The 14,165-nt window shown below is 36.2% G+C and overlaps 1 protein-coding gene across 2 annotated transcripts in view; it reads left to right on the forward strand.

Annotated features, from left to right (window-relative positions):
- Positions 1 to 14,165, forward strand: part of LOC134535585 (very long chain fatty acid elongase 7-like) — a 120,418-nt gene that overhangs the window by 44,949 nt on the left and 61,304 nt on the right. The window contains exons 2-3 of one of the 2 annotated variants that reach the window (XM_063374797.1): positions 528 to 588; positions 13,500 to 13,690. In XM_063374797.1, coding sequence (XP_063230867.1) covers positions 528 to 588; positions 13,500 to 13,690 — 252 coding nt within the window. Of the gene's footprint in view, positions 1 to 511; positions 589 to 13,499; positions 13,691 to 14,165 lie in introns of both variants that reach the window. The other variant, XM_063374799.1, reaches the window with a different exon arrangement.

Here is a 14,165-nt window from a genome sequence, read left to right on the forward strand (position 1 = left end):
TTCATTTTTAATCATTTTAATGCTAACAGTAAACAATAAATCACAAAATGGGTAAAGAACAATTGTCCCAAAAATGGCGTTAAACGGTAAAGAGCTTCAGTTTTTTCTTACTCTCTCTTCTTTATTCGTTAGAATAGCTTCGCGGCAATTTCTTGTCGGACATATAGAAATAACTCTTACAGTTTGTAGGTCTATAACTTTGTATGTCTATGGACAACCTGCGTGACATGAGTTGTCAGTTGCGGAATATGGCGGAGTTCTAAACCTAATTTATTTATAAAATAATTTTTTTGTGTGAATGTTACTAAAATTTTAAAATTCTACTATTCGGGATGGAGACGGATCCAACAAATCAGACATCATTAAAAACGGCCAGATATTCTTGAGTTATAAATGGTGTAACTAACCCGACTTTGTTATATATGTATATATATAAATAAATATATATACACACACATATATATGATGTCTGGGACTGGTTAGTATCTACTTTTGTCAAATTAAATTTCAGTTTTGTTCTTTTACAGATGATGTTTAATATTTCAAGGCTGCAATCGGCCTACGTATACGTTACTGATGATCCTCGAGGTAAGTACTTATACCTTCAGAAAACGTAGACGTTTGAACTCATTGAACTTTGATGCAAATGTATTTTGTAGAAAACTTTATAAACGGGACAGCTTAGAAAGTGTTAAATACTTAGCTAGTTTTTGCTATCGTTAACGGAAGATAGTAACTTTGAATAGGTGAAAAACACATTAAAATTTGAAATTTTTAATTGAATAAAGTTTCAATACAAAAAGTTTTTAATAACTTTCAATATTTTATTTGATAAAATATTTTTTTAACAATATTTTGTAGTTGAATTAGTACATATTATTTGTGTTATTTGTATGTTTCTTGAAATACAAACCTTATTGGAATTATTTTTTGGGGCGATTTTTCTATTTGAAAATGATGTAAAAATAATAAATTGACAGTTATAAAATATTTTGTAATAAAATTTCACAATTTAAAATTATTTTTATTGTCAAATCTCAATTTTATAGAAATATATTTAAAATTTCAAAGAAATATAAAATATTAGGTGGCTAAACTTAACAAATTTTAAAGTAGATGTTTAAGGGAATTTCCAAAATAATGGAGGCTAAACTGAGGTTTATATTTCAAATACTATATTACGCAACTATTTTATGCTTAATATAATTTAACATAAACTATCTTTTGTTTTCTAAAATTCATTAATTTTTCGAAGGACCTTTCTGCTAAAGCGTTTGTTTACCTCCCAGTCAATATAAGATAACGTAAATGATGCATGTTCGATTATGGTCGATAAATCATTCCGTTTATTCCAACAAAAAAGTGCTTTATTTGTAACAGTAGTATTATTAGCAATTAAAAATTATTATATTATAATCATGAAAATTTCATGGCATAACAATTTTTATTCATACCAAATACATTAGCTTTAAATGAAGCTTAAATGTTTATGGAGTAAATAGTTTTTATAAAATTTAGTTTGGGGATATGAGAGGTTAAATTTTGTTTAGTACTTCCATGAAAAAAAAAATGTGCTTATTCTACCGCGTCCCAAAATGGACTTTAATGGCCAATTAAATCCTTGCCAAATTCAAGAAAGATAAGCAAACGCGTTTTATGCACAGTAAGATTAATATACAATTATCATTTTTAACTGTCGGGTTGGACATTGTATCTTATTAAAAAAAACTTTTATATGTGTATAAATGGTGTTATAAGCGCAGGCTTTAAGGAGAGGTGATGAAGTGCTGCTCGCCATCTTAGATTGTGACGTCACGGCGGCCATCTTGGATTACATTGACCTTGACATTTGACCCGGCAGCCATTTTGAGTCATTTTGGTTCCGCCATCTTGGATCTGCTACTTTGTTATCCGCCATTTTGTTTTCTAGAACTTTCCGCCATTTTAAATTATGACTTCAACGATGCAATTTTCGTTAAGCCCATCATCTTGAAAATTTGTAATTTTTATTTTATAAATTAGGAAAATAAATAAAAAAATAAACAAAAAATAAGCAATAAAATTTTAGTAAAAAATATTTAGAAATGCACTTAAGTTCTCGGTTCGAACACGGTGTGGGCAAAAATAAAAAATGGCGACCGATCCTTTCACCATGGCGGCTGCTGGCAGGCAGACTGACCACCACTAATGCCATGGTATATATATCAACTAGTATTACATCATGTCCGACATATTGTTATCAGTAATCGATTGAATGATCGATATAGTCATGTAGTATACATGCCATCTGCTAGAAGATGTTTACATCATATTGACTTTAATTTTGGTCCGTTAGAGTGCAGCTATAATTAATTATTACAGTGGCACCGGCCATCTTTAAATTTGGATGTCATCTTAAAAACTCTTAAATATTGACCTAGAAATTCGGAAAAAATTCCAAAATTCAACAAAAAAAATAACTGTTTAATTTACTGATTCAATCGATACTTGGTTTGATACTTTCTCAATGGAAAAAGGTAATTTAATTAAAAATATCACAAAAAGAACACATTATAGAAATAAAACACCACAAGTTCACATAAAATTGATTATATAAATTCTACACTACTAAAGGTACAACAAACACATGCAATTAACTAAAGTCTTGAGCATTTCTCGATTTCTGCATCTGCTAAACATGACTTAAAGCGAGGTGGGAAGCCCCACCACTTGAAGTAGGATCGTCCATTTCTTCTTTTTATAATCTTCTCTGCCAATAATGTATCGGGATACATCGTAGGCTGAACCTTTTCGGCATAGAATCCACTTCGAAAATAATTGTGGTCCAATTATTCGAGGTAGTAGGTCTTAGGCTTTGATTAACGAATATGTATCACATGGAAAATTTCGGGACTCTAGTTCTCAGTGAAACCTTTCTCGAAGATGACTTTTCTGCTTGGAGATTCGCACAATGTCACCGACGTTAGATTAACGCTTTCATGGATCTTTGTTTTTTGTGTTGTAATCACTATTTGAAGCAACTGATCATCCTTTACGTCTTTAGGCTTCATTTTCATGGTAGAATGCACTGTGGAATTGTATTTGTTTATTAGTCTCAGGAGGTGTCCAACCAATTGTAATTTCCATTAGCCGTGAACTGTCGCCACATTTTGGTATGCAAAGTTCTGTTCAACCTTTCGACAATGGAGGTTTGACACTACTAAATTTAGAATAGTATTTGATGACATACTTATTTATTAAAGCCTTGAAGGTTGGATTGTAGAATTCTTTACCTCAATCCGTTTGCCGGTGCGATGGTACACGGCCATTACGCAATATATTGACCATGGCCTGGATATGTCAGTTGCAGTCTTCGATTACACAGGTCTAGCCCAAGCGAACTTCCTATACAAATCGATGAATATCAACATTTTATGAAAACCTTTATTAATCGGTCATATGGTATCATCTCAAGACGGTCCACCTTGAATAAATCATAAATTAAGGTCCGCCTGGAATAAATCATAAATTCCATGAACTATGACTTCGCAACGAAGGTATTTTCGTCTCGCAGAAGCATGAAGTTCGTGAGAGTTTCTTGTTTTACTAATTAAATGCAGCTAGCTTCCTTCAGTTCTTCGATATTGGGACTATTTCGTTGATGTGCGAATAATTTCCTGCTATTATAGGATGTAAGTAGAAGTCGAGGACGATCAAATAATTCATAAAGGTCATCCCAATACACATAGTCAAAGTTATAACCACTTACTATCTTTTTTAACCCTTCACGATATACTGTTAGTTCACTGAAGAGATTAGCGAGAATGTTCTATTTTTTCACGATCTTCGTCTTTATATATGACACTTTCCGGATCGTTATCACGATATTGTGCATTGGTTAGCTCTAGCAGTTTTTTTGTACTCATGTCAATCTTTGTGAGAATAACCTTTAGGCTCCCTAAAAATCAGCAATTCGTACAGACCCGGAGTCCGGTGCGTTTTGAACTCTTCTATGCGCACAATATTTCCAAGTAAAAAGTCTATTTCTTTAGCACCGAGGAGCCACTTATTATGTTTACTGTACACTCCATTGGTCGTGTCATTATTCCAACTCGTGAAGGCTGTTTGATAAGGCCGGACCATTGCATTAACAGGTGGTCCTCTTTTCCGTATTTTTTTCTTGTTCATAGACTATGTACTCGCAAAGTCCTCTTCTTCTCTATCCGACTCATATTTCCACTTTTTTACAGTTAGCATGTCGTCAAAAACTTCTGTCTTCACATTGGGGGTTGGTTCTTCGTTATTTTTAAGTTCATCGAGACGACTAGTAAATGGTTTGAATATCTCTTCATTTTCCATCCCACATACATGTCTGGTTCTTCTAGCAAGGAGATATTTTCCACGAACAGACTGAATAGCTTGAGGAAGGTCACTATCCAAGTCCGACATTGTACTGGCTGAAAACATTTTTTAAGGCTTTCTTTTGTACTTTTTTATTCATTCTCACAAACTTATTTCTTGTGTCAGGCAAGATCCGATTTTGTTGCCGAGTAATTTATGTATTCAGACTACTTTGTAAAGTCCTCAAATCATCACGTCTTTGTGCATTCGATACATCGATCATGTCACGAATTCGAGAATCCGAGGTTTCCATGCGCTGGTCGATGTCTAGAAGGTACTCTAGAAATTCATGTTTCACTTTTCCTTTTTTCTGAGCAAATAGTGTAATATATTTGCGAATTTTGGAGTCGTGAGATGTGATAGCAGTACGTAGGCTAAGTCTCGACAGCTACTACCAAATTTCGAAATGCTATGACTCATGTTTAAAGATAAACGGATCAAAATCATGTGCGTACCTGACCTTAAATAGAGGCTAGGCTTTGACTATAACTAGGAATCCATGTCATTTTTCCAACACAAGGAGCACATTTCTTTGAATTGCTGGAAAGTCATGTCGGTGTTTACGTAGTCATCATAAGCATGACGTAAATTAAATTAATTTATGTTAAAAGGTATTTTGACATTCGGGTTGCCTCGTAGGAGATGTTTAGGAATACGACTGTACTTCTGACACATGTAAATGCAGTATGACTTTGAGAAAGTACTCTTGTATTTTGCCTTACTTCTCGCACATTACATATTCGAAAACAAATACTGAATATTATTTCGCTTCTCTAGGACATATCACATCTGCATTAACATTGATTGTAGTACCATAGCTAAACGCTGGTGCTTTGGCTGCTGTAACGATTTGGAATAGAGTTACACGTTTTTGAATCGAATGCCGTTTGGTTCTTCCAACAAACTCAGTAGAACGAATATTTTACCGCAGTTGGACGGGCCCGCCATTATGCATTGCATGGTAGAAGGCAACAGTAAGCCGTGCCGCGATTTTCGCGAACTGGCTTCGTCATATTGCTTAATGCGCACGGAAAAACACACTTCTTTCTTGACGACTTGCGTTGTACTGGTGAAATTTTATAAGATCACACACATTTATACTTTCTGGTCTGTTGTTCGTAATGAGTCTAAGAGGTCTGATAAAAAAAATACATGGGTGCAGGACTTGTGAACTCGCTGATAAACAATCTATCATTCGAGATACACATTCCCAGCTACAGGTTCTGTGGCACCAGTACTAAACTAGCCAAACAACTAGCTCGAGGCGACAAGTGTATTAATTCTCTCGGCGAAAAGTGAAAGCAGTACCTCATTGCCTATTCTCTCAGCAAGGATCTGGAATCCAGACACCGAGCTGACGAGATACCGGCACAGGAAGCCGAAGATATAAGTAAAATCGTCGAACGAATAGGAGTAATAATCGCGGCCTGGGGAGTAACCAAAATCATTAAGGCAAAGACAAAATTATGACTATGTGCTCGTCGAGCCAGCTCCAACTAATAAAAGACAAATGCACACCAAACTAAACGTAAGATTGGTGCAGGCATGCAAAAGCCAAGAAAAAATACATACTCTCGACAAGAAGATTATTGGAGGTTTTCTTCCTTTAATTTTGCCTGCATTAAATGCTCTCGTTGGACTCATCGGTGCAACGAATGGTATAGTACGGGCAGTCAACACTTCGAAGAATAAGCGCAAGCAATTAAAGGAAGCACATTGACACAACGCATGCATGGAAGCCATTCATGGGTAAAAAAACGGTGCCAGACTCTACTTGCAAACTCAGAAATTAGGACGAGGCATGAGAAAGAAACGAGTAAAAAAGTTCCTAAGTTCTTTGCCGAAACGTCCGTTCACCAATATAGATTAAATCAGGTACGCTCGAAAACTGAAAATACCAAATTTCCGAGGCATGTTTATGTGAGACACTTTACCCAGCAAGCCAAAGACTCGCGAGCGCGCCATTATTAATTTATACGTGTCTACATGTATGGCATGCACTGGGTAGCATACATAAAAACTGGAAAAATGGTCGAGTACTACGATAGTTTTGGAAATTTACGACCTCCGCCAGAACCTAGACGGTACCTGGGCCGAACCACTACATTGTTCTACAATTACGAAACCGAACTGTCACCTAATCAAACAAACTGCGGACACTTGTGTCTTCTCTTTTTAACTAAAAAAATTAGCTGACAAAAACAATTTCTACTTAAAGGTTGTGCATTGTTAAAGATGTTTTAGTCATGTCGATAACACTTACCTTGACAGGTCACGCATCTGAGCTGCGGGCGGTTCATTTCCCACCTCTGGATTTTGACGGAGAATGGTGTATCGGACTCGTAGATTTTCAAACGTATAATGCCATACCTAATATCGACGAGGAAAACTGCAAGATCTGCTTCCTGAAAAGCGATGGGACCGCTCATGAAATACAGTTACCTGTTGGCTCTTACGAAATTGACGACATTGCAAATTACATCAAAGAAATTGTACCACAGTATATAGAAAGACTTTCAACTGCTTGGAAGTCCAAACATTCAAAAAATCATTTTAACATGCAGTGAAAATTTTAACTATACGAAACCTGGGACCATAGGTACGTTGCTCAGATTCGAACCAAAGGTGTATTATGCAGGAAGTATTTATGAATCTATGCATGCAGTAAACATAATGCCTGTAAATATCATAAGAATAAACTGTAATTTGGCAAGTGGAACGTTTCTCAACGGAAGACTAAACAACAATCTGCACAAGTTTTTGCCAATGGTCCCGCCAGGATATAAACTGGTCGAAATACCCCAAAGTATTATTTATGTTCCAGTCGTCGTGTAGTGCGCACACGAAGTTGTCGTCAGAATCGTTGACCAGCGAGGACGATTGGTGAATTTTCAAGACGAAAAAATTACATTACGTCTGCACTTGAAGCGATGGGCATAAAGTTCGTAACACCGAACAGTTATAAAAGAAATCGTATTACCGTGAATAAGAACAGTTCTCTACCAGACATCGGTGCATTAACACCTGACAGCGTAAAGTATCTTCTTAGTATTGGACAAGTGACGAATAAATATGGAAGACGAAATCCTTAACGTGGAAGACCCAGTAAATTTTTTATGACAGCATTACGACAATGTAACTGCACGAGTATCAGCCTTTCCTGCTCGTGCCGTATGAACTACCTTTAGAAGTACGCATTGCTGTACAGCACCAAGATATCTGTACTTTACATTCGCAGTAATTTCTCCGTATAAGAGGCACGCTAACAAAAGCGGATGGCAGTCATCCGACAGTAATGTCAATATCCTGCAATGGTATTCTTCACCTTACAGAGTGCATTACATAAGTACTTAATAGCGTCAAGGTAGAACAGACGAGAGATATAGGCAGAAAATCTGCTATGCATAGTTATCTTTCGATCACGCCAAATGAACTATTTGCTGCCAAAAAGGGCCGTTCGGCCTCTCAAGGATATATATGTGCTTCCTGTCTATGCCAAAGGAAAATTCGAAGTTTGTGTTACTGTCTCCATGCTTCTTTGTTTCGCTGAGGACTACAAACATATAATTATTAATTTCAAACAAGAGCTAGTACTGTTTTAGCTAATACGCACATTAATGGATCTGTAGTTGCTGCAGAAAACCCACAAGATGTATTGCTAACACTGCAGTCTATCGAGTGGATTTTGCTTCATATCCAAGTGGCACGGTTGAAAAAATCAAGATACTGAAAAACGTACAAAATGGCAAGAACATTGATGTACCATTCCGATCCTGGTGCCTGGAAATTTATCCTGGCTTGCCTCATAGTCAGTATATAAATTGGATAGTAAAGTTCAACTTCGTTACGGATAAACCAAGATACATCATCGTCGGGCTTCAGACCGGAAGATAGCTCAATGCAGGCGTGTCACTTCGTATGGATACCTTTCAAATAAGTAATATAAAATTTATTTTTTTGAAAAAAAAATCTATCCGCATGTTAATATGGACATGGACTTTGAAAACGGAAGATATAGTCTCGCATATAAAATTTATAGGCCCTACCAATGATCAGCAAGCACAGATACTGAGTCCCGACCTTTTTAAGAACAAGGTTGCGATAATGATGTTAAATGTTTCCAAACAGGACAATTGAATAAATTCAAACATCATCGACTGCATGATCGATACATCGAAAAGTCGAAATACTCTACGAAACACCTATGCTTTTTGTCTTATAATAAAAGATCGGCTTGCTTGTGAAAATTATCTCATAAATAATGTTTCGTTTACGATATTAATTTAGTTAAGACCAAGCATTGCTAGCGAAAAGATGTACTGCAACCTACAAGTTTTGTAGAGCCAACACAGATTTGTGCTTAAAGAAATTGCCGTCACCTCTTGAGACACGACTTGAACCCGTACCTTCCAACCTCTGTATCCCTGAACATTATTGGACGAAAAAAGTAAACGCTGAAACGAATAGCTATGTAAATATTATTATAGTATGGAGTGGGACGAAGGTTAAATTCCGTATTACCAAGTGAAAAACACTATTGAATATTTATTATTTTAAAACGAAATAATTGACTTTGCCGGACCTGACCAGAAGAAATGGATGTGCGAGTTATATGAAGCACAATTAAAAATTTTAGATCTGCAGACCAACTACGGCTTTCCTTCTCTGGGCAAGCTTAATGCAATATATGACGTGCAACGTGACAAGTTTGAACGGTTGTGTGCCTGTACAAACTCGCAGCTAATGCGGAAATGGCACACGCAGTGTGAGTAGGAGGCAACATATATAAAGGACGTGCAACTGTTTGTGTCTTCAGTTATCATCCGACCTGCAAGAAGATGTTTCCGTTTCATCCTGCTAACGTGTACGTGAGCGTAAGACCTAGCTTCAGCAGTGTCGAGTACAGCTACTGGGATGCTGGGTATCTACGTACATATAAGGAAACTTGTGATGAAGGTGCTCAGCACTGGAAGTTTTTGCACTGTCCCTTTACCTACCAACCGACTCAGCAGCTACTAGATAGTTGCAAACCTCGAAACTATGCCGTCTATCATATGAGACCGCACACAATCCTTCCTGTTAGCATCGTCGAGGTAGTCGGCTCGTCTGTACGTGCAACATCAAACATGAACGTGATGTGGCAGGTTGCGACCTGCGATGCTTCTATGCAGACGTCCAAACTACGCGAGTCTCAACGTATTTCAGTCAGTGAACCTGTCTCAACAAGCCCCGATTCAAAGCCAAGGCGCATCAGTGTTCACAGACGTAATTGTCCATGTCTCACCGAAGCAGTCGTTGTCGAAAAATAAGTCCCATTTGAAACCTGGGTTCCTGGACCCGTAACCTGCGAACGAGTACCGGAATCGACGAATCAGTTGGAACAGGAGTAGACGAAACAGTATTCGGAGTCAGACTTCGTGTAACGTTAAAGACTTTGCTTACAAAAATGCTTAATTCCTTAACCTAATATGCATTTGTAAAATTTTTCTAAATAAATATGTAAAACTGGAAATTGTATGTATTTTATTTCTAGAATTTAAATTTATCTGAATATTATCCTAATAAAAAAGTATTTTTTAATAAAGTGAATAATTTTACTTGTGTAGTATACCAGAAGGCCGCAGGTATATGATTTAGGTTCAGACGATGAGTACCTCAGTCCACCTCTGGTCGCGGTTCAGTGCAGATCGCTTTGTTTGACTAGTCTGGTGCCTAAGTCACTTAATTACCTGTTATTGTAAACTCTATGGCATCTTTACCGTCTATAACGTTGACCTGGATGGAAGTTGTACCATCGTCTACGGGAACCCTGACGTTAGCGACGATGATTACAACGACGATGGCGATATCGGAGAGATCAATGGCTGTGATGTCGGCAGCTGCAGAAATCCCAACGACATCGGTAACATCTACTGCAGACATTACGATACCGACATCGACTTGTGTTGTTCCATCGGTTGAAGTTTCACCTGAAACATTGCAGACTTCAATGTATAATGGACTTTCATTGTTTTAGTGCGTATACTGTGGTGCATCATTTGATAAACCAAAAAATGCTCGCAGACATGAAAGACGTGGGTAGCCAATTAATGTACTGAAAAGAATATTGTTTCAGTACATCAAATGCAGTAAAGTATTTAACCGTTCAGATAGCTTACGTCAACATTATAAAAAAATGCTCAGGGAAAGTTAAGGGCAAGCATAATGAAAATAGTTGTTATTTTGACTCATGTATTTTTCCAGCCAATGGAATTATATAAGTGAGACTCAGACGATGAGAACTTCAGTCCACTTATGGCTGCGGTGATGTGCGGATCGTATAGTTAGACTTGTCTAACATAATGGACCAGTATCGGGCTATTCTTGGAAACTCGATGACTTATTTAACGTCAACTTGTATGCATGACTAACCATTGATATCAGAGACCAAGATGACACGTGCTGCGACAGCAGCAACATCAACGCCATCGGAGAGATTTATGGTAGCGGTGCCAGTGTTGACGATTAAGGAAGCAGAATCTGTTCTATCGCCTAACAGTGGGTACTCTGACATCATTAAAAACTGGAAATTACATTATTATGTAATACACAATTGTAATAACATCTTTGAACGCATTAAATATCAGTGCAACAGGTGTCGTAGCTAGTTTATACACTATTTAAGATTACAAATACACATCAGGAATTGTGACAGACTGGTTGCACATTCATCAGAATCAAACTCTATATACTGTGGCAAGACATTTGTATGCATAAAACATGTTAGGCATCATGAAATATACCACTGTCCTTTCAATGAAATCGAAAATTCTTCTGTGTGTGAAAAATGTTGTAATCAAATGTCATGTGCAACGTCTCTGAAAATTCATGTCAAGACATGTAAAAGACTTACTTCCTACTCTAAGAAGACTCTATATATCAAGAAATGCTCAAGACTGTAGTAATTTGCATGTGTTTTTTTGTACTTGTAATAGTGCAGAATTTATGTATTAAATTTTATATTTTAACATGTGGTTTACTTCTAGAAGCTATTACTTCTGTGATATTTTTAATTAAATTACTTTTTTTGCATTGAGCAAGAATCGAACCAAGTATCGTTTAAATCAGTAAATTAATGAGTAAATTTTTTCAATAAATTTTGGAATTTTTCCGAATTTCTAGGAAAATAATTACGAATTTCTAGGATGGCATCCAAATTTCAAGAGGACGAGTGCCACGATTAAACGATATGATATAAATGCCCTCTAGCAGATGGCATGTGTACTAAGTATATGACATTATCGCTCCTTGTATCGATTACTGAAAAAAAGATGGCGGACATGATGTCATACTAGTTGATGATTTATATACCCTAGCATTAGTGGTGGGGGTCATTCTGCCAGCAGCCGCCATGGGGGAAGGATCTATCGCCATTTTCTATTTTTGCCCACACTGGGTTCGAACCGAGGACATAAGTGCAATTTTAAAAATTATTTTATTAATTATTTTTTATGAATTTTAAAATCTTTTCCAAATTTTTGGCATAAAAATTCAGGATTTGCAAGATGGCGGGAGTAACGAAAATTGCAATGGTGATATCATGATTTAAAGTGGCGGAAAGTTCTATAAAACAAAATGGCGGTATATTCTAAAAAAATGGCGGATCCAAGATGGCGGACCCAAGATGGCGAACCAAAAATGGCTGCTAAGGCAAAGGTCTAGGTCAATGACATCCGAGATGACCGCCGTTATGTTGCAATTCAAGATGGCGGTCAGAACCCCAGCACCTTTCCTTTAAGCCTGCACTCGGAGCCCCGTTTGTACACTACAACTTTTCGAACACATTTATTTGAAAGTCATCTATGTAAATCTTCGCATAACAAAAATGTTAGTGTGAATATTTACTTTAGTTATATTTTTAATTAATAATAATTTTCTTAAACAAAAAATTCAGATGAATTGTTTTTGATTTACTCAATTCTGTGTCCCATAAAATAAATTATATAACTGTAAAACAAAATTCCTCACCAAACTTTTGTAATTTAATAATTTTTGAATTTACATAACGAGATAAAAAAAAATAGTGCGTGGAGTCCCTCTGCGCGGAAGAAGTGAAACTTCGTAATGTGGAAATGAAAATAGGAAGGGGTAGAAATTGATTTTTAGTAAAATCATATTGTTTCTTTAAGACAAACTTTATTAACATTGCTTACAATTCACAATTTATCGCATCTTTTAATTATCATTTTCGAGTGGAGAAATATCCAAATCTATAACATTTACAATGGGATTAGGATAACTAAAGTAAGATACGAAATGTTTGAGTTCTATTTTTTCAATATTTCTTGCAAAAACTGCATCAATGGTAGTTCCCCCTTTGGTTTTCACGACGCTCACACTGTTTACTTCACTGTATAGCAAGAACACCACGCGCATGTGCTTGGGATCTACCGACTCACAATCTTTCTCTCTCCTACTTTCTACCTTTGTGTATCTTTCTTTCTCTCTCCCTCTTGCTTTGGAATATTGGACGCTACCTACTCGTTGCTAACGCTCGCGCATGCGTTCGAGTGCCACGCATTTACTCTCGCTCTGTCTCTTTCTATTCCCCCTCCCCAGGAGCGTTAAACGTTTAACGCAACCTTGTTGGAAGTCGCATTAAAAGTTTCACTTCAAAAGCTCATTTTTTGTACACATGTCCATACAACTATTTATTGATATTTGGTTTTGTCTAGCTTTTCTTATATAGGCTATAGTTAAATAAACTTTAAAAAAAGTGTACAAAATTATGAACCTACGCTTTATTTTACTGTGTAAAATTTTTTGAAAAGGTCTGTGCGTTCTTTTTTATTTATAAATGATTGTGTCAATTTTTAATCACCAAACTTTAGTAAACACAATTGTATAAAATTACTTCAGCTTGTAAATAACTAAGAAAATATAAGTTGGTGTTTGACAAATATTGAACTTAGTGAGGTTTGAAGTATTTATCACAAATGAAAAATATATTTCGCATTAAATGACTACGCGGAATATACACTTATTTGTACTAAAAAATTCGAAAAATTAGTTGATTCTATAAATAAATTTTATGCATGTTATTTAACTTTCTAATTACATGTTTTGTAAAATTGTTTCAGACTCCAGCGTGAAGAATTTACCCTTTCTGTCATCACCGTTTCCTATGATTATCGTGATAGTGTCCTACTTATATTTCTGCAACAATCTCGGGCCAAAGATAATGAAGAATAGAAAAGCTTTGAATCTTAGATCATTGCTTATTGTTTACAATGCATTTCAAATATTGGCATCAGCATGGTTGTTGACTCAGGTAAAACGCTCCGAATTCTGACCAATATGATTAAATTTGTTTGTGGACTACACAATGAAATTAGTACAAAGTGTGGCGTACAAAGTATTTAACTTTTTTTAAAGCCTGTCACAATTGTTATCAATAGTTTTAACGGGAATATTAAAGAAAAATTAATGTTGCATACAATCCAATGGTATTAAAAAATTGTGAAATGGCTGCAGAAGTTATGATAGCAAAAATTGTGTTAACGTTGATTAGAAGTTTATAGGTAACCACTTTCAAAAGCATATAGATAAGGCGGAAGAAATTATTAAAAAATGGAGACTGTGGTAACTACACGAGAACGCATTATTTGTCAGTATTTCTATAGTAAAAGCGGGTGCTTGGTGGCCATGTTTTCTATGGCTTCACGCTCGTCTGGAGAGAGTCGTGAGTTTGTTTCCAACACTCCGGCATGAGTTATATATATATCAGCACTTTGGAGGACACAATG

Source organism: Bacillus rossius, chromosome 8, assembly GCF_032445375.1.
Source record: "Bacillus rossius redtenbacheri isolate Brsri chromosome 8, Brsri_v3, whole genome shotgun sequence".
Classification (NCBI taxonomy): Eukaryota; Metazoa; Arthropoda; class Insecta; order Phasmatodea; family Bacillidae; genus Bacillus; species Bacillus rossius.